Source organism: Ailuropoda melanoleuca, chromosome 11 (assembly GCF_002007445.2).
Source record: "Ailuropoda melanoleuca isolate Jingjing chromosome 11, ASM200744v2, whole genome shotgun sequence".
Lineage (NCBI taxonomy): Eukaryota > Metazoa > Chordata > Mammalia > Carnivora > Ursidae > Ailuropoda > Ailuropoda melanoleuca.
In genome coordinates, this window is record NC_048228.1 from 73,122,089 (window position 1) to 73,148,836 (window position 26,748).

General features: G+C 36.2%; 1 protein-coding gene across 3 annotated transcripts in view; it reads left to right on the top strand.

Annotated features, from left to right (window-relative positions):
- GABRA2 (gamma-aminobutyric acid type A receptor subunit alpha2) overlaps positions 1 to 26,748 on the top strand; it is a 122,575-nt gene that overhangs the window by 63,904 nt on the left and 31,923 nt on the right. For all 3 annotated transcript variants that reach the window (XR_004628885.1, XM_019797257.2, XM_002917015.4), the window contains exons 5-8: positions 1,241 to 1,461; positions 3,301 to 3,383; positions 7,926 to 8,069; positions 9,091 to 9,243. Coding sequence is in view for 2 of the 3 variants with exons in the window: in XM_019797257.2 (XP_019652816.1) it covers positions 1,241 to 1,461; positions 3,301 to 3,383; positions 7,926 to 8,069; positions 9,091 to 9,243 (601 nt within the window). In the remaining variant the exon portion in view is untranslated. The remainder of the gene's footprint in view (positions 1 to 1,240; positions 1,462 to 3,300; positions 3,384 to 7,925; positions 8,070 to 9,090; positions 9,244 to 26,748) is intronic.

A 26,748-nucleotide genomic window follows, 5' to 3' on the forward strand; every position in this document is an offset into this window, starting at 1 on the left:
AAATTGTCTCCTCAGGGTCAGGGACAAAGTCCAGAGCCATTGCTTATTTCCTGTTCCTATATCATGACCTATGGCTGTTACTTACTCTCTTCATCCATTCAACTTTTGAGCGATCATGGGAATCATTTACTTCATTAAAGTTTGTACAAATAATTTGATATTTTCATAAGTATATGGCCTTTTTAATCTGTCCTTTTTTATATGCATAATTTTAGTTGAATGAAATTGCCAATTGCTAAGGTGTTTATTTCAAATGTGATGGCTGTGACTTTGAGCTCAAAGGACAGTTTCTGAATTTCACATTCTCAGGTGTGTAATTGAATATTTTGGTGATCTATCATGTGAGTGCACAAAGATTTTAATATTAATAGATGGTCAGTATTAATCACAGTTGTGAATTGTACCTCTTGTCTAAAATGTATACATTCTCTTCCAAAAAAGAGAGAGAGAGAGAGAGGAAGACAGAGGAGAAGAATGAGAAAGAGAGGTTGAGAAAGAGATATTGATTGATTAAGCTACCTTAAAATGTTGGACAATGATAATATAGGAATTGACCACTCGTCTGTATGAATATTTAAAAGTACATTTTAAACTGAGGGCATTTATTTGCAAAATATTTGTATTTTAAGTATTATAATAACTTGTCTAAGTATTTCTATTACAACTAATTTTATAAAATAAACTCTATTTAAATTATCATCCCCTAATACATTCTTGCTAGCAATGTGGTATCTCACCATTTTTTTAGGATTAAAAAGAAGTATGATATTTTATAGTTCCTTTGGCAACAGCAGATGATGACTCATACAGATTTGACAGTAGGTTTAATAGTTGTTTCTTTTTTCCTTCTTTTTTTTTTTTTTTGTGGCTACTGAGAAGGCTGCCTGCTTGCTCTTTGTTGAGATAAACTACTTAGACCAATAACCGAGACCCTGCTCTCAAGCATGCTCTTTATCCTATACTGAGTTACAGGATGCAGGAAAGCAGTTCAAGACCTTGTTCAATTGGTAGAGTCCAGGATAAAGTAGATTTATTATTTTCTTTTCATTGTATGTAGCTAATTGTGTAAACATATATGCTTATCTCATTGTAAGTGGCAACATTATAAATCTTTCAAAACTTCTCTCAGTATAGTGTTCTCTTTTTAAACTATTTTTATTATTATTTTTGTTGGAATTTTATAGTGACCTTGTATCTAAAACATTTATTATTTTCCAAAGAATTCTATTTTATATTTCAGGAATATACAATTGATGTTTTCTTTCGACAAAAATGGAAAGATGAACGGTTAAAATTTAAAGGTCCTATGAACATTCTTCGACTTAACAATTTAATGGCTAGCAAAATCTGGACTCCTGATACCTTCTTTCACAATGGGAAAAAATCAGTAGCTCATAATATGACAATGCCAAATAAGCTTCTCCGAATCCAGGATGATGGGACGCTGCTGTACACAATGAGGTAGGTTTTCAGGTTTGATATGTGGCAATAAAATACTGAGAAATCCATGTATGAAACAACCAGCCAAACTAGTTATCAAGTATTAGCACAAATTGAACATTTTTATAACATATTATTGAGGGACATATAGCATCCTTTGTAAAACCCTGAATATTAAAATAAGGTAAAATAGGGGCGCCTGAGTGACTCAGTCAGTCCAGCATGTGACTCCTGATTTCTGCTCAGTTCATGATCTCAGGGGCGCAAGATGCAACCCTATGGCGGGTTTTGTGCTAGGAGAGGAGCTGCTTAAGATTCTCTCTCTCTTTCTCTCTCTCCTTCTGTCCCTCCCCCTCAACTCACACACATTTGCCCTCTCTCTCTCAAATAAATAAATAAATAAATAATAAATAAATAAAATCTTTTTAAAAAATTAAAGAAATACACAGTTGCTGACTGTATATTTATATATATATTTATATAGTGTAACAACTATTCCATTTTAACTCTTCTCATGAATTAATCTTTTAAAATAAGTTACTTATAGAAGAAAGAAAACAATCACAAATCTAATAAAGTGATGTGTAATCTAAAATTTAAATGCTTAATAAAGGCTTTAAAGCATGGGTAACTTTAATCAGCACAAAATATAGATTAGACATGTATTCTAGGCATTTGATGTGTTATTATTTCATATGAAATGTTAGGTGGTGGATTTCAGTTGTGTAAGTTATTTAAGAAGGGGCAAAAATACAACCCTGATCTTTAAAGATAAAACTCTTGAGGACTCATTACTAAATGACCATTGCCTAAAATGGAAGTGCTAGCTATGCTTTGTCTCTCTGAATCTTACAATACGGATGCAGTATCCCTGTTGGTTTTACACTTTGAACATTGCTGTGGATTAAGACAATGTTTGGAAATTTTGGCTTTAAACAAAATGTTGGCAGAGAACACACAGAGTTTTGGAAAATATTGCATGGAGTTCTACGTAAATGCTCTCTTAGAATTATATAAGTTATAATTAAATTGTTGGCCACATTTGTTTTGCTCATCATAAGGGTCTTCGATAAGTTCAATTTAATACCATTTCTATCCATTTTACCTGTGTGTGAAATGGAAAAATTGATGACTGTCTTTATCACAAGTTTGCTATGATTACTCTTTTTTTCGCTATGATTACTCTTTAATGTGATCGTGTAGATACAGAAAAAAATATTTATTTAACAATACATAACTTGTGTCCATAATTTAGCTAATAGTCTAGTTTCAACAAGATATTTTTAAGAGGCACATCTATGTATTATCTATATCTACTTCTCTATTTAAACCCATGTACCTGTATATTGTATGTGATACTCATTCACAGTTGACATATTTTTGGAGGGAGTTCCTGTGAGCTAGTATTGAATCCTTATATCAATTTTGCTATATGGTTGCTGTTGATGTGAGGGAGGAAAATAGCATTCTTTTCATGATAGAGTTTTTTTTTTTCTTTTTTTTCTCTAGGATTTCAAATGTTAATAATGAATGTTAACGTGAAAATAGCCCTTCAAAAATGCACATATAACTTCTTTATTTCTTAATAAAAAAAACTTCTTTACTTCTTAACAAGCTGCAGAGTTCCAAATGTTAAGTGTATTTGTAAATAAATACTGTTATTTGAGCTCAGATTTTGTATATGCTAATGTCTTCTGAAGGGTCACCTAAATGTGAAAGAACAAAAATATTGAAATGTGAATTAGCCTAGTAAGATGCTATAATGAAGGTCCTACCTCATCCTTGATGCTGTTGACAACAGTAAGGAGTGATTTATCTTGACTTGTCAATTTACTTAAAGTGGGAAATTTTTGCTTTTAGGCTTACAGTTCAAGCTGAATGTCCAATGCACCTGGAGGATTTTCCTATGGATGCCCATTCATGTCCTCTAAAGTTTGGCAGCTGTAAGTATGGGGGTGAAGTTACATGTTTTGGGTCTGTAGAATCAAGGATAGCCAGCAGCATTGCTTACCTGTACCGTTTCTTCTAATATTATGGAATGCTTAATATTTGCCCAAAAAGATATAGAAGTAAAAGATTTGCTTATTTTCCTCAAGGAACTAATTGACTAGCCCTATCACACTCTCAAATATCATATTTTAATCATGGTGTTTAAATTATCACTTGCTTTACTGCTAATAAAGAACATCATGTGTTTTTATACATGGCGAAAGGTAGTCCACAAGCTCCTAGTGAAGGTCAAGACCATGTCATTTACCTTCTTTTCCAAGTTCTATCACCTTAAAAATGCAAAATGCATTTTTTTTCTAACTAAGAATGAATTGTCAAGGATAGATTGTATTGTTTATTAAGGTAGTAATCAGCCTGTTGCAAAGCTGAATCTGTGCAATTATCTTCCTACTTTCCAACTAATGGAAAGAATTTTTCTTAATTTTCTAAATTAAATTTTAAGGAGATGATGTAACTGGATGGCTATGTGCAGGCACCTTCTGCTTACATAATATTTCAGAAAGGGCTCTGTGCATTAGGCCATTCTCTAGGTCACTGAAGTTACAGCTTGTATGTCAAGCAGAAGCATTCACTCTCTCAGGATAATTGCAAAGAGAGGAGGTCAAATCATCTCCCTTGGCCCACATTTAGGTCAGGTTCAAAATAAATTCATGGACACAGCTATAGCAGTTTCTCTCTTGTGTTAGCATGTCTCATCACCTGACCTTTTCAAAATCCTTGCTCTTTCTGGTATCTCCATCTTTATCCATTCAGGGCACCTTTCGACTTTTCATTCACTTGAACAGAAATGCAGTTCCTTCATCTGGTTAAAAATATGTATGATTGAATAGGTGCCTTCACCCCACAGACTGTATCAAGTGAAAGAAAAGAGAATGATGGCTAAGATAAATGCACACTCCTCTAATTATTTTGATGACCATAGTTCTGTGGAATGAGAAGTTCAATCTTGTTTGTTCTGTTCATTCTTACAAAAGGTGTCAGCTCTCAATTTTCTTTGAGAATCTCTTCTTTGTTTAACTACAAAGCCTTCTTTTATTGTCATGGAAACCATCGCTTCAATACTGGCATTTTTCCCAAAATTATTTGAGATAGTCAGTCATGTTATACAACGTAAACATGATGTGGAAAATCTACAGCAGATGCAGCAGAGAAAAACTCATTTGCATTACGTAAATGGCATTAAAGAGAAAATTGAAAAGCCTTGATAACCAATGAAAGGATTTATTCAAAATGCAGTATGGTATGAGAAGGAAAGGAATTTTTCACTGGACAAGTTAGTGCCAATAAGGCACCAAATATAAATGATGTGATGTCTTAATTCTGAATATGAAATAAATATGCCTGAAAATATTTTAAATAAAATTTTAAAATCCCTTGTAGTGTATCTACAGAGTAGTGAAATATTGCATGTGTGACTTTCTATCTCAAGAAGTGATATAGACAACAAGCAAAGTTTATTGTTAGGCATTCTCTAAGTAATTGCTTTTCATTTCATTTTCTTCATGTTTATTTTCTGACAGATTGAATAAACAATTTGATTTGCATATTATTTTATCTATCCTTGCCAATAGTAAGTGGTTGATACATAAGTGTTAAAAGTATGGACTTTAAGTCTGCTTGGGTAGTGCAGTCGGTTAAGTGTCAGACTCTTGATTTCAGCTCAGGTCACAATCTCAGAGTCTTGAGATCAAGCCCCACCTTGCAGCTCCTCACAAAACATGGAGCCTGCTTGAGATTCTCTCTCTCTCTTTCTCCCTTTGCCTCCCCCTCTTCTCTCTCAAGAAAACAGAAACAAAACAAAAAAGTATGGGCATTAAACATTATGTAATAGATTAACTAGCCAACCCAAGCCTTAAAATGTTGGCACAACAGATTTTGGCAGAGGCAGCCATAGCTTTTTCTTCTAGTCATTTATTCCTCTCTTGCTTAAAAGCCACCTAAAATGATAGAATTTCTGGAAATTTATCATTGTTCTTAAAGAAGCATCTTTTGTTTAAGTTTATAATTTTGAATTCATTTTTGTTTTGCTTTATTTCTGTTGCCTTATATCTTTATATATTTTCTTGCTGTTCAACATAATTAAAAGATCCTAAATGGGAGTCTGGATGTGTCCTGTGCATTAGTCCAAAAGAAATTATAAATCATCTTTTGGGATAAAAATTAATAATTAAAAATGATTTGGGGATTTTTTTTCTGGTTACCCAATATTAAGAATCAGTTAGTAGGCATTTGATGTTTAATGCAGATTAGGACTCAAAAATGGATTATTTAACAGAAGTAAATGAAATTATTTAATTAAAATCTAATTTAGAGATGGAATTTACAGTGTAATTTGTAGAACAAACTATCTTTCTCTCCTTTTATACTTCACTGAAAAACGCTGCAGTGGTCTCCTGGTTTATATGGTGTTGGTGGACCAGGAGTGCCTCAAAGCTGCGTGACTTTCTGCTCTATCTTCTGTCACCAGACTCAAAATCTAAAAAACATATTCCTATCTAACTAATGAAATGTTGCATTCCTTCTTCATAAAAGACATGGGAAGTATCAGTCACCTTCTTTAGCATGTTCTTGGGCTGCTATGCAGATTTCCATCTTCATAAAAATAAATACCATAATTAAAATATTATGAGTTTATTGATTAATCTTGCAAGAACGAACTGAGAACTTTTTCTGGGTGACAGGCTCTGTGCCAGGTGCAAGCAGTGTAGATATGAACAAGATAGAGTCCCTGCCCCTTAGTGTCTCCCTAGTTTCTCAAAAATGTCACTGCTTTTGTAAGATTTCATTTTCTTTTACTTATGTTTAAAAATAAACATCAAAATTCAAAAATGGAATCATTATACTTAAATTCATAATTTATTAGTATTCACAACTACTAATGTGTATTCATAGGAAAAAAAAGCCACTTGAATAATGTGCAAATGGATTGCTAGTTATCCACATTACTAATGTCCCTTATTTAATCATAGCAGCAGAATCATCAATGATTAATTGAAATTAATACAAATTTAGACCTTAGAGTAACTAGAATTCATTCATATACAAGCTATAGGCATATGTCTGCTATTAAAATACATATATTTTACACATACATATATAAAGATAAACTCACATCTACATATTTTTAGAGTCTTAGTACAAAAATTATTTCACAGAATATAATTTAATTATGGATATAGGTGAATATGTGTACAATGAAAACAGTATTTCACTGATATGAACATTTAGTAGTAACATGCAGAAACCAGACAACATTGTAGTATGTCCTTAAAAGACCACACAACAAATAAGACACAAACTCATAAACATTCACATTACTGTGACTGATGCTTAAGTGTGAATTGGTCTGTGATCCGTAGACCTTGGATCAAGGTAAGTAGCAGGGCCACCCCAGAACAACGTTATCAAACTAGAAAACCGAACCAGGAGTAACTACTACTTCTAAACATTCCCATGAGCAAAAGTACATAGAAGTTCTTCAAAAAATCAGTAGGATAGCAAGAATTATCTGTTACTTCAACTGTGTAGAGACTTCCCGTGTGGAGAAGTTAGCTGTTCCCCACCAGGACAGGCCTAAAGGAAATGCCAGGGCCAGAGAAAGGCTCAGACAAGATAGGCTGCCTGCCCTCCAGTGCTAGAATTATCTAACTTCTGCTAAGTTCAGCATTTTGGCCAAATAAATCAGAAGTTACACCTGGTCTGTGTGTGTTTTGTCTCCTACCAATCCATAACTGAGATGCTTTGAAAGTATAGTCCAGCAAGGTCTGGGTGCATTAATTTTAAAATGATCATGTTTTAAGGAGTATTTATGTCTTGATGAAACCGTAGCATTTTGATCTATTTTACATGTTCTGCAATAATTAATTCTCATTCTTCTAATGGAATGCATTGTATCATGATAGCTAAGTCATTTAATTCTTAACGAGGTGAAGATTTTGAAGAAAAACCTACAAAACTAACTACAAAAATAGTAATTAAAATAAATACAATGCATTTCATCAATATTCTCATATGATAATAAGTTACTTTTATGTCCGGAGAGTGATATCATTTTTAATTATAAATGTTATTTCATGAGCGATTGCTATCTCCAAATAAACCATTTAAGTGGGCTTTAGGCATTTATAACCTGTGTACTACAATGTCTTCATTTACTACCTTGGAACTATAGAGGATGTTTTAACCATCTCAGGGCCCAGTGATTTTTGCAGGCTTGGAAGAGAAATTTGCTGTTCACTTCTCAAAGTGGTTGCAATGAAAATACTCTATGGTCATGATTTTGTCTCTTGGTCCACCTCACACTCTTCATACTGAAAATTCTAAATTTCAAAGATACATTTTACTCTACAAAATATGATCCACAAATATCAATCTTTATAATAAATAGTGATTCTATGCAATATATAACCTTTGATGTTGCACTTTATCGATGGTTCTTACTAAAGTTCTTAAATTTTTTTTCTGATTTCCTACAGATGCATATACAACCTCAGAAGTCACTTATATTTGGACTTATAATGCATCTGATTCAGTACAAGTTGCTCCTGATGGCTCCAGATTAAATCAGTATGATCTTCTGGGCCAATCCATTGGAAAAGAAACAATTAAATCCAGTACAGGTTAGTAAAATGACTCTTAAAAAAAACAGTTTCTAAGAAAATTGATGGGTTGAAGTCACTGAAATATGTTAGTTTGCTTCAAAAGTTTTGTTCTTGGGGTCCAAGAACTACCAGCATAGATTGTAAGAGCTTTTTAGATACTTACAGTCTCAGACCTGATCCCTTACTAAGTCAAGATCTGCATTTTAACAAGATTCCAAGGAAGTGTGCATGAAGTTTGAGAAACACCAGTTAAAATATACTGTCAATTCAAAAAGTGTGTGACTTTTCAGACAAGCCAATTTTACCTTCAAACAGTGTCACAATTTTCCTAGTTTTCTAATTCTTTTCCTCCTATTCTGGATAATTTGTGACTATTCAACTCTTGATCTATGGATCATTACTACTGGCCTGTGTGGGAAAGCTGATGCCCTTACTAAGGGCCACACTCATCTAAGAAAAAGCTGCCATGTTGAACTAACGATGTTACCTCTGGTTGGATGTAAAACCGGAAAGCAGAAAGGAAGGTCATTCTCAGGACTGGATAGAAATGATGGCAGTGAATTAGAGTACACATGCAACATTGAGAGATTCTAAATTGGTGACAGGGTCAAAAGTGGAAAATTTGGGTCTTAGAGATGTGGCCAGAGACTGACACTTTAAAAATGCAGGGAGTTAGAACAATCAAAGCAGAGACTTGAAGTTGGTACCAGTGGGGATGAGAGACATGAGAAGATAATTCGTGGTCAGAAGAGCATTTGCGAATCCTGTATCTCCTTGGTCAGAGGCATGACCTGGAGAGAAAAACAAATGTACCTTGGATATGTAGTGCAAGTTTCTTGATAATATTAAAATTCTTTTTTAAATATTCTTGCTGTGTTAAAGAGGTATTTAAAGGTTTATACTTTTCATGTTGTATGTGTGATAAATTCTTTTTTTTTTTTCAAATCAGGGACTGTTCTTTCTCAAATCCGTTCCATTTCCAAAATGTTCAAACTATTGACTATTATAGATCCTTAAGCTTCTTAAATTTTTCTTCTAGGTGAATATACCGTAATGACAGCTCATTTCCACTTGAAAAGAAAAATTGGGTATTTTGTGATTCAGACATATCTGCCTTGCATCATGACTGTCATTCTCTCCCAAGTGTCATTCTGGCTTAACAGAGAATCTGTGCCTGCAAGAACAGTGTTCGGTGAGTGAATAGCTACACGCTTTCTTGTTGTAGCACATTATGTTTTGTGGCATACTTTTAAAGCATTCTCTTTCTTGATACTCACACCAATAATTTGTGGTGTGTGGGGCAGGGCACGTTGTCTCCACCTTGTAGTTGAGGAAGCTGAGTGAGGCTCAGAGAGGCAAAATACAGAGTCAGTGCCACACTATTAATAAGAGATAGAAACACTACTCAGATCTTCTGGAAATTCAGTCTTCTTACTGTTTTGCTCCTCTTTTCATTTTGCTTTTCATCATTTGTCTTCATGTTTGTATAAGGAGAAATTCTTAGAGGCTTTGACTTGGAGTATAACAGTACCATATCTCTAGGCTTTCCGTGCTTTTTTTTTGCTTTGTTTTGTTTTTAGATGGACAAAGATGATCTTTGTATTTCAGGTTAGAGAGAGAAAGGGAAGAAGAGAAAGAAAGAGACCCCTCATTCACTACCACTAGTGTGTTTAATGACAAAGTTAATTCTCTTGATTTAAACCATGTGGGGGGCGGGAGTTGGCTTCTCCCTCTGCCCCTCCCCCGTGCTAGTGCTGCCTTTCTCACTCTCAAGGGCGCTTGCACTCGCTCTCTCTGTCTCATAAATAAATAAAATCTTAAAAAAAAAATAAACCATGCAGGGGAATAACTGCTTTTTGGATGAATGAACTAGGCTGAGCACACTTTGTGCAAAGCAGATTGTCTTTTTGTGTTCAGTACCCTTGTTCATTTAGGAAAGTTTTATCAAGAATCCAGTCTGTTGGATATTGCACCAAGCCCTAGAGCTCAAATACATGTAAAACATAGTCCCTACATTGAATAGTTAAGTATAGTGGAGGACAACAGAATAGGCAGAAAAGATAATGGCAACACAGATTAATGGTTATAAAAGAGGTAGATACAAGTTGTTACAAGATAGTGAGAACTAATTAAGTAGCTTAGTTAACATTTAGCTAAGTCTCTTTCTTTTTAGTTAAGTTTTTAAATTTTAATTCCAGTATAATCAACATACAGTGTTATATTAGTTTCAGGTGTACAATATAGTGATTGAACAATTCTATACATCATTATTCAGTGCTCATCATGATAAGTGTCCTCTTAATCCCCTTCACTATTTCACCCATCCTCCCACCCAACTCCCCTCTGAAATGCTTTATTTTAAATGAGTACCCTCAGTTAAAGTTATTGGGCCAAGGCTTGAAGGATGAGTTGGAGTTTCTCAGACAGATGAGATGGGGCAAAAATCCTAGCCTAAAAGGATCAACTGTGCAATAACATCAAGGAATGAAAGCACATAATGTATTCAGTGAGAGTGAGCTGTTTCCGTGTCAGTGTGGATACATTAGATAGAATTATAGTTTGAGGCCTAGATGAGAATGGCCTTCTAAGCCATGCTAATACAGTGTACCTTTATCTTATAGGCTATAGCAACCCATTTTAGTATTCTGAAGGCATAAATATGTAAAACTTTTAGAACAATGCCTGCCATTTAATACATACTATAAAACATTAGCTATTCTCATTATCAATGCACAAAAATCAGTTTGATTTTCAACACTAGCAATGAATAATTCAAAAGGAAATTTAAAAAATAATTCAATTTACAGTGGCATCCAAAAGAATAAAATACCTAGGAATAAATCTAACCAAGTGCATATAAGACTTGTCCACAGAAAACTACCAAACATTGCTGAGAGAAATTAAAGAATACCTAACTAAATACCTAATTAAAAACCTAATTAAATGGGAGAGACATCCCATGTTCATGGATTAGAAAGTGATACTATTAAAATGGGAATAATCCCCGAAGCGATCTATAGGTTCAATTCGATACCTGTCAAAATCCAATGGCCTTTTTCTGCAGAAATGGTAAAAGCCAATCCTCAAATTCATATGGAATTACAAGAGGCTCCAAATAGCCAAAACAATATTGATAAAGAAAAACAAAGTTGGTCACTTCACACTTACCAGTTTCAAAACTTAATACAAAGCTACATGAATCAAAACAGTGTGGTAGTGTCATAAAGATAGACGTATAGATCAATAGAATAAAATCAGGATAGAAACAAACTCAAGAGATGCCTGGGTGGCTCAGTTGGTTAAGCATCTGCCTTTGGCTCAGGTCATGATCCTAGGAAGAGTCCTTTATTGGGTCCCTTTTTCAGCAGGGATCCTGCTTCTGCCTCTGCCTGCTGCTCCCCCTGCTTGTGCTCTCTCTCTCTCCCTCTCTCTGACAAATTAAAAAGAAAAGAGAAGAAGAAACAAACTCAAACATTCATGGTGAATCAATTTTCAACAAATGTGTTAAGAACATTCTATGGGATTTTCAGCAAAGATACCAGAAGCTCAATGACTACCACATGCAAAGGAATGACGTTGGACTCCTACCACATTTCGGATATAGCAATGAACACAAATGGATACAAAACTTTAATATAAAATCTAAAATTATAAAGTTATGAGATGAAAACATATGATAATTTTTTACCATCTTAGATCTAACAATGGATATTTAGATTTGACACCAAAAGCATGAGTAAAAATGAAAAAATAAGTAAGCTGGATTTCATTAAAATTGAAAACTTTTGTGCCTCAAGGAACATTATCAAAAATGTGAAAAGACAACTTACATATGGAAGAAAATATTTGCAAAACATATATCTGATAAGAATTTAATATCCTGACTAAATAAAGAATTCTAAAAACTCAAAAACAAAAAACCAAAAAGCTATATTTAAAGAATGGGCAAAGAACTTGAATAGATTTTTTCTCTAAAGAAAGTATACAAATGGCAAATAAGCACGTGAAATGATATGAAACAACATTGAACATTAAAGAAACACAAATAAAAACCACAATAAAATACATGTCACACACACTGGGATGGCTATAATAACAATAAAATAAAACAAAACAAAACAAAGATAAGAAATAAGTGTTGGTGAGGATGGGGAGGAATAGAAACCCTTATGTATTGCTGGTGAGAATGTAAAATGATGCAGCCTCTGTGGGCAGCAGTTTGGCAGTTCTTGAAAAGTTAAATGTAGAATAATTCCCATATGACCCACCAATTCCACTTTGAGGTATATAGCCAAGATTAGTGAAAACATATGTTCACATGGAAATCCATACACAGACGTTTATAGCAACATTATTCCTAATAGTCAAAAAGTAGAAACAACCTAGATTTTGTCCAGTGGATTAATGGATAACCAAAATGTACTTTATACTAACAATAGGATGTTACCCACCCATAAAAATGATTAAGTAGCGTGCTACAATGTGGGTGAACTTCAAAAACACCATGTTAAGTGAAAGAAGGTGGGGACAAAAGGTCACATATTGTATTGTTCCTTTCATAAGAATTATCCAGAACAGGCAAATCCATAGAGACAGACAGCAGTTTCGTGGTTGCTAGTAAATGGAGGCAGGGGAAATGGGTAGTTATTACTTAATAAGAGCAGTATATTCTTCTAGGAGGATGAAAAAGTTTGAAACTAGGGAGAGGTGGTAGTTGGCAGAGTATTGTGAATGCATAAATGCCACTGAATTGTACACTTTAAAATGGTTAATTATATACTTCTGGATTTCACCTCAGTGAAATAATTTTAAAAAGTCATGAGTTGAAAAAAAAAAAAAGTAAGGAATGAGTGCATCAAAGCTTTCCCAGGATGATTTAGTTTCAGAAGTTCCTTTTCAGATATCTACTTCAAAAATGCAAATTTTTAAATCAAAACCCCCCCACCCAAAATTAAGGGGCCAAAAATAAGAGAAAATTTCCATTCAGATTGAATGGAATAAATAATAAACTTGCATGATTTTCAGAAGACAAATAATACAGAAGAGAAGTTTTAGGAAGAAATTACACAATTGATGTTGAATTAATATTCCAGAAAGATCTAAATTTATATGTAAATATAAATTTACATATTGTTTGTTTAATAGTGTTTCAAAGTGTTTAAAAGTGTTTGTTTAATAAAGGTTGTGAAGGAAATAAAATATTGAGGCAAATAAAGACAGATTTCATAGCATAAATCACATAGATACATTTGTTAAAAGAGGCCAATGGTAGTCTACTTAAACATAGAGGAGAGATAAATAGATGAATAAATACTTAACTTTGAATGAATAGAATGTGTTAGTGTCAGGGCTGCTAAGTTGAATGATAAAAAATATACAAAAGTTTTTAGGTTGGTTATAAAAGTAACATATATAAACATATATAAAATTAAAAATCCAGGCTTTATTTTATATGAATTACTTACAATACAGATGTAGGGATCCAAAAGTCAGATTTTCATATCGATTGAAACCAGTAGGTGGGGGGCGCCTGGGTGGCTCAGTGTTTGGGCATCTGCCTTCGGCTCAGGGCGTGATCCCGGAGTCCTGGGATCAAGCCCCACATTGGGCTCCTCTGCTGGGAGCCTGCTTCTTCCTCTCCCACTCCCCCTTCTTGTGTTCCCTCTCTCGGTGGCTGTCTCTTTCTCTGTCAAATAAATAAATAAAACCTTTAAAAAAAAAAAAAGAAAGAAAAAGAAACTGGTAGGTGATAAGAGCATTTTGAGTATTATCTCTACAAGTTATCCCATGTAAAGTTTGTAATAAATACAGTTCTGTGTGAGTGTATGTGTGCATGTGTGTGCAAATAAAAGTTAAACAAAAATCTTAATGTCGTGCCTGGAATGGGCCTTGAAAGCAGCCCAGCTGTCCTACTCCACACCCTCATCCCATCTTTCACTGTTTTCTGCCTCTTTTTGATTTGAACAACATCGTCTGACAGATACACAGCAGTTACCTAAACCAAATTTCTACCCTCTTCAAATTTCTCTCTCGGAATTCATAGTCAGGTTTACAAGCTACAGAGATCATTAAATCATCTGCCCTCTTCATGCTTGTAAGGCTTTCTGTGATGGATAGCCCACCCAAGTAAAATAAGACCACAGTTAAGAAATTAATATGCCCCGAGAGACAGATGTCAAATTTTTCAACCTTTGAGATCTGTTTTCACACTGTGAACCGAATAAGAAAGTAGAGCAAACAAGATAGTAAGCATAGGAATTGAAATTACAATGCACATCCCTTGACATCAGAGACTTTGCTCCATTATATTGGGTTTTATCTATTCAGTTTTTTGTAGATTACGTTTATTTTGTGGCTGAAGAGCCAGCTTAATTTTTTTTCAAAGATCTTTCTTCGAAGGGATTGCCTGTGTATCTTGTGATGATAAAAGCCTCCATTGACTTCCTCTGGGTGTTCAAGCCCAATTCATGGAACACTAACGAAATACTTATTGAGAATCTGTTTATCAGCACTGTTGTAGATATTTGGGGTAAGTTCCTGAATAAAAACCGAACAAAACTGTCTTCATGATGAGGCAACTGCCCTCTGTCGTCACTAGTATAAGAAGGCACTTGGGAAACTTTTACCCTCAGACCTTGGGTTTTGTGCTTTCAGAGCTCCTGTGAGCAGACAGTGCATTTGCAATCTGCCAACCTCATTTTGAGTTTGTATAGACATACACATTCCCTCATTTTGTGAAATTGTGGCCCTGGTTCTTTTAGTTGATTAACAGCCTTCAGCACTTCATATAAATGAGAGATAATCATAGCGAATTTGCCAATTATTATCTCCATATTTGAATCCACATCATTTTTCAAAATTTAGGGATCAGTTTATGAATATATGACTAAGTTTATATATGAACATGTGAATATGTGAATAAGCTTATATATAAGAAATGTATACTGGTATTTTTATCTTAATGTTATATTCAGCATGGAATAGAGAATTTTAGCTATTAAAAACTAAAATCAGGGGCGCCTGGGTGGCCCAGTCGGTTAAGCATCTGCCTTTGGCTCAGGTCCTGATCTTGGGGTCCTAGGATGGAGCCCCATGTTAGGCTTCTTGCTCAGCGCAGAGTCTGTCTGTCCCTTGCCCTCTGCCTGTCCCCCTGTATGTTCTCTCTTGCTCTCTCTCTCTCTCTCTCAAATGAATAAATAAAATCTTTTAAAAAAAACCTAAAATCAAATGACAAATATCTGTTAGGGTTTAGGTTTTTCAAGTGAAAGAGGACAGGGAGCTCAAAAGGTTCATATTTCATGCATCATTCATGGCATATGCAAGGGCCTTACTATTTATCATATATGAATTTTAAAATAATTAAAACTCCAAAAGGGATATGTTTGGATTGCTCATTTTTCTTCTGTTTTCACTATTCGGGTTGACTGTTTATATCAGAGAATCCCAAATATAGTGGCTTGAATATATGACTTTTTTTCCATCTAAAAGAAATCCTCAAGTAGATGGTCCAAGACTAGTGTGGCAACACTGTGGGCATCAGGGACTCGGTCTCTTTCTGTCTCTCTTCTTTGATATCCTCAGCATGGGGTTTTGCTTCATAGGCCAAAAAGGCTGTTGGTGCTCCAGCTATAACATTCATATTCAGGAAACAGGAAAAAATAAGCAAAAAGGGCAAAAGACCTCTTCCAGCTATTTGTTTGCCATTAATAAGCTTTCCTAGAAGTCCCTCCCAATAATTTCTATTTATATATCATTAGTCCAACTTGTCTCATAACTGAGACTCTGAGAAATTGCCATCTGGAATAAATTCAGTGTTCTAATGTTATAGACTGACTAAATATGGGATTTGTAGTTCATGGGTTCTGCTACCATAAGAAAAAAATAGTTGTTTGCTCTAAAGTCCATAAAATTAAGAGTGCATATTCTGGAAACACAGTATCTTGGTTCAAAAACTGGCTCTGCTATTAACAAATTAGGTTACTTTGGGCAAAGTTTTTTTTAACCTCTTTGCACCTTAGTTTCACCCCACTGTAAAATTGGGATGATAATATCTCCCTCATGAGGTAATTTTTTGGAATAAACAGACACACACACACACACACACACACACACACACAGAGCACTTAGAACAATTATTGCACATAGTAAGTACTATGTAATTATTTGCTAATATTATTACTATTTATTACCTACTACTTAATTATCTCCTTCTTGTCAAGATATACTTTAAGGATGGTCAGATCTTGTTTTAGTTTGAGTAGCAGTAATCCCTTCCCAAGGTGGCATATTTCAAGAGTCTTGAACTCTATAAACCTCCAGGTAAGACAGATCTGGGCAGGAATCCAGCTTCTTTGACATATTAGTGTTTAGTTTGTTTGAAGGGAATTTCAGAATCTTTCATATTCCTTTATTTAAGTGTAATATGCCAGTGTATGTTCAGTTTTAGTCAAGGATCCTTTAATTACAGTGAAATGAGCCCCGAGTCAAGCTGGCTTATGCCTCCTTGTTAACTTCATTCTTAATTAACCATGAACTTGTATAGGTGTAGACAAGAAACACATCTTAGATGTGCATCCCATCTCAAAATCCCATAATTGAGTCTTACTGGTTAGACAGGTTCACGTGCTCAACCCTGATGCAATTTTCATGGCCACACACACAATTATTAGCAAGACTTGGGTCACGGGCCACTCCTTGAGCCAGTGGGTACTGTCAGATCCACTACACAAATGGAGAAGGAGTAGTTCCTGAAGGATAGAAGAATTGCAGGCTTCTATTAGAAGGAAGTAATTCCTCACACATCCTCACTCTGCTCTTTGAATCTCATTTATATCTCACTTAGCTCTGTGATAATGACTTTGATTTCTATTTCATTGAGAAAACTGAAGCAACTAGAAAGAATATCCCTAGAATCCCATAGCCTCATCTATGTAAGCGTCTACACCCACAGACTCTGCTTGACTACAGTTCTTTATGATGCTGACCATTCCACCTGTGCGCTAGGATACAGCCCTTCTCCACTGCTTTAAGGACATCATTCCAGCAGTCCTCTCCATTCTCTCTAACATCAGCAGTGTCTGCAATCCTTAATCATCCTAACAGAAATGCAAATATGGTGTTATTTACCCAATCCTCAGATCAAATTCTCATGATTCTACTAAACCCCTGGCTTCTGCCTCATTTTGTTGCTCTGCTTTTCAGTAGTTTTACTTGGAAGAATTATGTTTATTTACTCTCCTCAATTTTTGTTCTCCTTTGATCTCTCAAACCTAGTCACATCAAGCTTTTGTCTCCAGTGCACCACCAGAACTACTCCTTTCAAGGTCCTTGTCATTGCTAAATCCAATGGCCGATTCTCAGATCAGTTTACTTGATCTAATAGCAAGCAGCCTTTGACAGGGTAAATGAGAAAACTACTAAATGAGAAACATTTGTTGGAACGAATTTCTTCATTTGGTTTCCAAGATAGCCACATACTCTTGTCTCCCTTACTTTTCATGCCTTCCTAATCTCCTTTGCAGGTCCATACACCTTCCCAGACCACTTAAATATAGGAGGGCTCCAAGCTCAATATTTAGCCATTCTCTTTGTATTTTCTACTTTGGTGACCTCGTCCTTTATCATGGCATACTGTAATTTTCATGTGATAATTACAAATTTACAGCATCTGTCCAGACCTCTTCCCTTTATATATCTTCATCCAAGAGTCTTCCTTATATCTCCACTTGAATTTCCAGTATACATCTCAAACTCACTATACACAAAATTGAACTTTCAATCCTCTGCTCCTCAAAATCTGTGACCTTGCTTATACCCTAGACCAAACCATCATTTCTCTCCTTGATCACTGAATGTCTTAGTCTGTGTGGGATGCCATAACATAATACCACAGACTGGGAGGCTAAAACAACAGAAATTTATTTTCTCACAGTTCTAGAAGCTAAAGATCCATGATCAAGGCCCGGCAGGGTTGGTTTCTGGTGAGAGGTTTCTTCCTGGCTTATAGATGGCTACCATCTCATTATGTCCACACTTGGCCTTCTTTGGTGTGTGCACATGGGGTTGAGGCAGGGGAGAGAAAGAGAGGGAGAGAGCCCTCTGGTGTGTCTTATTATAAGGACACTAATCCTATTCAATCCCACTGAATCAGGAGCCCATCCTTACAACCTCAATTAATTTTAATCACTTCCTTAGAGACTCCGTCTCCAAATACAGCCACAGTAAGCATTAAGGCTTCAAACTATGAATTTTGGAAGGGTGTAAACATTCAATCCATAACACTGCACTCGACTTTTTACTGTTTCCTGCTTCCACTCTTTGGGAATCTTTCCCCAACATGGTAGTCATTGGGATACTTCCAAAATGTAAGTCAGATCATGTCGTACCTGCTCTCGAAACCCACTGGCTCACCAGTATACTCAGGGTAAAACTGAAAGGCCCTTCAGAGGTCAGTAAGTCCTGATGCAGTAGGAGCTCCCTCTACCTTCAACCTCTGCTTCTGCTACACCGGCCTCTTCCTTGTGAACGTGGCAGCCACTCGCTTACCAGCTTTGTCTCTTCTCTCTGCCTGGACCTCTTTGTTTCCCCAGATACCTGTGTGGCTCATTCCTTCCATTTCCTTAGGGATTTTCTAATTCTCAAAGAAGACTACAGAACAGTCTAACTTAAAATTGTTAACTGCTTCCCAATCCTGTTTCTGTCCCCCAGCCTACTCTAATTTTGTCTTCATTGCACATATCATCTTTGAATATGTTATAGAAAAATACTTCTTACATAATTTGTCTCCCCCTCTAGAATTCAAATTTCAGGGGTGCAGTTATTTTTGCCTCTTTTTAAAGTTATAGAAAGTAAGTAAGGTGAACTGAGACAATAAGCAAATGCAAAATGATTTTAAATAGATAAATGATAGATAAATAGATGGACAGAGAAGCACACACATCTGTGCGTTCAAAGGAGGTAGATTGGCAAAAGCAAAATCATATAAAGTAAAAGGTAGTTCCCTAATTCCTTAAGTTTGGAGGTCAGAGGACTATTTCCAAAAGAAGGTTGAATGACTATTGGGGAAAAAAAATAAATGAAAATCATCCATTGTGATTGGTTAGCCAACTGTGTTTAGAAGGAACACAGTGCAGAGGGCTGCAATCATTCTGATATTAATTATAAGATCAGGGGTTCCCAAAACCACCCTGGGGTTTGATAAGTAACTGGAACTTACAGCGTATACTGAAAGCTGTTACACTCACAGTTATGGTTTATTACAGGGAAGAGATACAGACTAAAATCAGCCAGGGAAGAAGTGCATAGAGTGTGGGCAAAGTTCAGATGTTGCACTTCCCTGGTCCTGTTCATATAGAGCCATGGACAACAGTACTTTCCTGGCATTGATATGTGACAATACATACAGAGCACTGCTCACCAGGAAGGCCTCCCTGCACCTTGGTGTGTGAGTGTTTGCTGGGGCTCTGTCACAGGGGCATGACTGACTTGCCTTGTGGCTGATCTCAGTTTCCAGCTGCTTAGGAGGATAAGCTGTTGTGGCCTGCTAAAAAACCAAAACCAAAACCAAAACAAAACCCCAAAAACAAAACAACCCCCCCAAAACAAAAACACCCTAAATCCCATTGTTACTGGCTGGCTGGCCCATAGCCCCCAGGCAAACTAAGCCATTCCTCTCAGGTATATCATTCCAAGGCCTAAAAATCTACCTCCCAGAAGCTGAGGGCAAAGGCCAGACCTCTCTCAGGATAAGGTTAAATTTTTTATTAAACATACAGTATACATTATGAAACCAAGTATTAAATATCTAATTATTAAATTGTCATTTTGAGTTATCAATATATCTACTTACTACATGCCTTTATCAATGTTGTCTCTCATTTTCTTCCTCCCTTCCCACATTCTTAACCTTCTTTATCCTGTTTCCTTCATCATTGTCTAATTCTGTCAGCATTTAGTCTTACTGTGTGGCATTCCTTTCCCCTCACCAGCATGTCCAATAGGTCATACAGTATTAGAAACATCTTGTTTACAGTGAAACTGGTGAGTGAAAAACAAGCTTCTTCATTTAGTTCTAGAAAGCTATACACAGAATGGGCTCTGCACACCTGGGATATGAAACACAGCTCAGTACTGAAGGTGGTCATAAATTGGTACATAAGAAGAACATTCCACTAAAACTTTGAGAGACCAGTCATCTGTCAGGCAGAAAATTCCCTAATAATGAGGTGGTTGTCGTTTAATAAAGAGAATCATGATCTGAAGTAGACTAGATCTGAATATAGATTTTTTTTTCCTTAATAATAAAGCATCTGACACTATTGAGTGCTTACTACGTGTTTGAAAAAATATTGTATCAGGAGCAAAGAGAGCTGCTGTCAGGTCCTGTCTCTACTTCTAGATTAAGCAAGTGTGTAGCCTTTCCAAACATGGTGTTCCCCACTGTAAATGGATGTAAGACTTGTGCCAGCTACCTCATCGAGGTGCTGAGAGGATCCATGAAACAGCATGTGCACAGGGCTTATTAAGTCTTAGAGCAAACATAGACTTTCATTGTGTATTTTATATATTCAACAAACAGCAAGTCTGGGTATTTCCTGAGAACCAAGGGTACTGTAGGATATTCTCTGAATCCAAGTGGTGTGTGCGTGTGTGTGTGTGTGTGTGTGTGTGTTTCTTTCTTGAATTCAAATTCCTTTAGCCAGAGCTTATAATCTCCAGTTCTACCAAGTTTCAGCTACTTCCCATATTTGTATACAAAACCATTTCTTATATTTAGTTTATCTGAACCAGCTGCTGAGTATCATAGGGTTACATAGGACAAAAAAGATGATAGATGGATAGACTTTACATACAAAATATATCTGTTAGTGTCTTAATATATGTATATTTAATTATGGACAAATATATGTATACATGGTAATCATTTTCATTGTTTGAAAAAAATCAGAAAATTTGGTAAAACAGGGACTTGTATTCTTTCATGACAATGCAGAAGTGGAACTGAGTAGCAACAGCCCCTTCGGACATGTGATCTCTAGTCTGCCACAGCCCCTGCCACTCCCTATCGCCCACCTTCCCTGTGTTTTTTCCCCACCTGGTCCCTGTGGACATTGGAATTTGCACCTATGACCAAGGCATGAAGAGATGGGAAAGAGCATTCCACAAGAACTGGGAAAAAAATCAAGAGCAAAGGGAGAGAAAGTTGAACTCACAGAAAAGAGAGTAGAATGGTGGCTGCCAGGGGCTGGTGGGTGTGGGGAATCCCAGGAAGCTGGTAAAAGGGCATAAACTTTCAGTTAGAAGATGAATACGGAATGAAGATCTAACGTATGACATGGTAACTGTGGTTGATACTACTGTATTGTATTGAAATTTGCTGAGTGACTAGAACTCAAGTGTTTTCACCAAAAAAAGGGGAAACAAGGTAAATATGTGAGGTGACGGGTGGATTAATTAAGTCTCTGGCAGGGATTCTTTCGCCATGTATGTCAACTCGTCACATGGTACAGTTCAGATACAAGTTTGTCAATTATACCTCAATAAAGCTGAAAAAAATTTAATTAAAAAAAAAGAGGGAGAAAATCAGAAAGTGTGTTGGGCCAGCCTTGGAAGGAGACATAGCTGGTTTTAATTGTGAGATAGCGGGAAGGGGGCATCGGGAGTAGAACGCCTGGGTGGTAGCGGGACATGAAACCAAGGAACAGAAAGCCGGTGCAGGGCACACACAGTGTCTGCAAAACACATTCCAGATCCCTGCCTTCCACAAGGCTTGGGCTGCGGCGGCTAACAGGAGGCACACCTGGCCTCCCAGAATTGACTTTGGCACAAGGCAGCACATGCTAATCAGCAAGCTGCCAGCCCACCAGCCGCCCTCCTTCCCACTGTCGGAGACGCATCCCAGTCAGCCGCTGCCAATTAGGAAAGTGACTGAGGCAAAATACATTAATAAACCATGGCAAGGAAAATTAGAAAGCCTTGCTAGTTCTACTCTAGAGGCAGATTTAGAAGTTGTTTCGGAATATAGGTGGCCTGGTTAAGCTTGATTGATGAGAATGAATTATTAGTGAGAGCACGGGAAAAGAATTAAAAGTGTATGCTAGCGTTTTGTCTTTTTTTTTTTAATTTTTAGATTTTGTCCAGGATGTGCAAATATCACTTCAATAGTTATAACCATTCAAGTCACGAGGGCAGGTTATCCAGTCCTATCTTCTACACTGAAATCTCATAATAATGAGGGAAAAATTACATAATAGCATTTATTGAACACTGTTGGTCATATACTTTCAGGCACTTCAAATTTACTCATTATTTAATTCTGAAAACAAAACAAAACAAAACTTCAATTAGGAAAGTTAATTATCCCCCCTGTTCAGAAAAGAATGTCAGAACTCGAAGGTATTAGCAACTATTTCATTATCAGACAGCAGGTCAGTAACAAAGAAAGAATTTGACCTTGCAGCTCTCTGACTCCAATGCTTTTGCGTGTTCTGCCGCACTGTTATGTTGTCCAACTACTTCGTTCTCCTTTTCCCTTCTTCTTTTAGAGCCTGAAGTTAGAAATATGCTGGGTGATTGCTTCTCACATGGGTAATTTCTGCTTGAGAGTCAGGCTTTCTAAACATAGATCAGAACTTGAGGTGAACCTTCAGATTTGAATTTGCTAGTTAACTGTTAGGATCAGCAGCTGCTTACTGAGGTAGTCCAGATTCCTTGCCCTAGTCCTTGCCCTGAAGTTGATGCAATCTGATTATGACACAGCAACTAATACATCAAATGACTTTTCAAAGTTCTGTCCTTCCAGGTGTCATATTCTGAATTTTTAAGCAAAATTAACCTGGTTCATCCAGGTCTTTAAAAGTATAGCTTCTTAAAATAGCATCACCTTAGTCATTAGAAACTCCTGTTTAATCTTAGGTGAAGAATTTGATTGTTGCTTTTGACTGCAGTCTGTAAAACCATTTCTCTATGATTTATTTTGTCTTGGAACTCATCTGTGAAAGTTTGAGAACCTTATAGTGGATATGACAGAGAATCCAGGTGCTTCAAGAGGAGCGTTTTTGTTTTTTGTTGTTTTGTTTTAATTTTTTTGTAAATATGATTTTTTTCTTCCCTTAAGCTTTGAAATAACAAACTGGAAAATAATAGCTTTTCTACCCTGATTATTTTACTGTTCATACAGGTTTAGGTCATTAAATACTTAGTTTCACTATAACAAAATTTTGAGTGCATATTTATCCTTAGGTTTTAAACTCTCAAAAAAAATTGAAGCTATTATTTATTTTCAAATATCCTAGACTTTCAAGGAAATGATTTCCATTTGGGTGACTTTTTTGTGATAAAATATTTTTAATAATGGCTTATTCATCACAAATAACATAATATCTCCCCTGTTAAGTCACCTCAGGGAGCTATAAGAAATCACCAGAACTATTAACATTTGAACAGCCACCCTGCATTTTATGGCAATGCAATTACAAGACTGAAATAGTGAAAGGATTTGATAACAATGGAGAGTTTATACAGGATAGTTTTATGTAGTCTTCTATTCTTTTATTGTCTTACTGTCATCATACTGAATGTATTATTTTCTTTTAAATTCATGAAATCAGAATATTACTGTTTTAGTTCAAGCTGCTTCAACAAAGTACACAGACTGGGTGGCTTGTAATAGAAATTTATTTCATACCGTTTTGGAGGCTGAAGTCTCAGATCAGGATGCCAGCGTGGTGGGGTTCTGGTGAGGGCCTTCTTCTCAGCTGGGGATTGTCAGCCTCTCATTGTGTCCTCACATGGCTGAAAGAGAGTTAACTCTTTGGCCTCTTCTAATCCCATTCATGAAGGCTAGGCCCTACCTTTAAGACCAAATCACCTGCTAAAGGCTTTACTTCCATCACATTGGGGATCAGATGTCAACATAAGAATTTGAGGGGAACACACATGCAGTCCATTATAACTACTGTGACATTTAGCAGTGACACTGGAATTTCTTGGGTAATGGAGTAGTGTTACAGGAATACCAGAGTGATACTCCTGGCAGGCTGTGTTTGACTATTTTTAGATCCAGCCTTACTTTAATCCAGAACTTCCATCTCATTCCTGACATTATTTGAGCTTGGATGTGACCCACGCTAGGTTTCTTGGAAGTCACCTTGAAAATGTAATAGATGATGATTGATGGGTAGTTCTTACAAGCGATTGGTCTTAAGTCGTAATGATACTACTGAATCGATTTGATAGCAAAAGGCTTTCAAAGGACCTCAATCATATCTTTTTAGAAACCTAGGAACAGGGTAGTTCAGTCATGAAGATAATGGGTTTAACAAGACCAGAAATATGTGGATCCACTCTGAAAAGACTTGGGGCTTTCTTGGAACAAATGGAAGGATGGAGGGGAATCCAGTTCAAGGCTTTCCTTTCTCTTCTCTTGCAAGCCACGCCAGGCTATTTCTAAAGGTAGGAAATGAATAACTAAAATAAAAGAGCCCAAGGCTTTCTAAGCATCCCTTTAAGCAGTATAATCCCTGTGTCTTTTGATTTTACTTAAACCACCACTAGATGGGACTCTTGCATCCTTGGTTTGGATTCTTAGCTTCTTTATCCACACTTTGGGGGCCTAATAAATTCAGCAATAACAGGGAAGCTCTGGCACTCTTTATTTGAGAGGTTCTAAATGGGACATTTGCATATATCATTTAACGTTAAAGCATATAAAATATATCTTATAATTCCCATTTTAGAGATAAAGCCACTGAGGCTGAGAGAGAGAGAAAGAGGGAGAGGGAGGGGAGAATTTAATATTTGTTGAGCAATTCTGTGCACTGGGCATATATACTTGTATCATCCTCCCAACATCTGTGAAAACTATCATTTCCATTTGGCAGGTGGGGGAGGTACTGAAGCTTAGCCAAGTCACCTAACTGCCGTGGCAGAAGCAGAATCCAAACCCTTGCCTGATTTTAGTGCACATTTGTCTGTGTATAGCCACCTCTCAAGCGACATAAACACTTTAATGCATGATACAACTTTAAAGTTTATTAAGATCTGAAGGGCTTCAGCAATAGAATGCAAGGGTTAGATTCATGATATTGAAAAATATATGATATGGACATACAGCTGACTACTTACGGATTAGACAGTATAATTTAGTAGTATGGACTTTTGAGACAGATTGCTGGGTTTGTATCCCACTTCCCCTACTTGATAACAGTATGATGATCTTCAGTAAGATCAAGGCTCAAATCACTTGGCCTCAGTTTCCTCAACAGCAAATGGGGATGGCAATAATCCTATAGTAGGCACTTCTCAGGGACACTTTTTATTATCCAATCTGGAGTAATATAAGAATGTAAGACTTATGTGCAAAAGATTTATGCTATCTTTACATCACATTTATATTACAATGTTCTGATTAAAACTCTGCTTTGTTTTAAAGCTTGTTAGATTCTGAACTTGTATATTCCTTCCGATAGAACTATAAATTTGGTCCACCACTGTTACCGTTCAATTTTTAAAATTAGTTTTTTTCAATCAGTGAACCGACAGATAATGAGTCTTCACTGTTGCCAGAATCTGAGTTTGGCGGCAGCATTTTAAAAAGACACAATGAGCCACATGCCCACAAGCCACTCAGAGTGTGGAGCAATGAGACAGACGTGTAAATAAGTAAGTGAAGTAAAGGATTATGGGTGCCAAGAGAGAAATACATTAAAATAAGGTAAGAGCAAAAAGAAGAAACAATTTTATCTGAAGAAGAAGCCTTCAGAGAAGCCCAAAAGGAAGAAGAGTCAAGTCAAGTCTTGCAAATTAGCATCATGGAAAAGGACATATTCTAAGCAGAAGGTGTATAATTATCAAAAGTAAGATGAAGCATATGGAGAACAACCAGTTATTGACCAGTATATCTTAAGCATGGGATTAATTTATTTGTAAGGATGTCTGGATAGATAGAAGCCGGTTCATGTATAGCCTTATATCCCGTGCTAAAGCTCTGGAAACGACTTGAAAAGTGTTTTAGCAAGGGTGTAAAACTGACATACTTGAGCTTAGGCTAGAGTATTATGAGGAATATTGGATAAATAGATTTAAATGGAGTGAATAATACAGGGTGATTGTTAAGAGATTTTTGGCATCTTCTGGGTGAGAAATAATAAAAGCATAAAATAGGACAATGAGTATTAGTGGAAGAGGGAGTTATAGATTTGAGAGATATGAGGGAGAGAGAATATGCAGGACACAGTGGATCTGAAGGGGTGAGAAATGTAGTCACTGCAGAACACGCCTAGATTTCTAATTGAGTGACAAACTGAATGTAACACTATTCCCAACAATAGAGAATTATGGAAGACATAATAGGCTTTGGTTCAGTTGTGAATGTTTAAAATTTGAGGTTTCTGTGGGACTCATCTCTGTCAGATTACCATAAATGTTTTCTCTGGTCTCCCTGTCGTTAGTCTCGCCTCCCTCCATTCTATTCTACACAGTGTGGCAAAAGCGATCTTTCTAAAACTCAATTTAGTTATATAACCCTGTCTTGTATGAAACCTTTCTGTGACTCTACATTGCAGCCACGGACTGAAACTTCTACAAAATTGTAAGGTCTTCGTGAGGCCTCCCCAGCCTAACCCACTGCGAGCCCACCCAGTGCTATGTTGACCTACATCAGTCCTAGAAGCATGTTTTTCCTTCATTAAACATATTC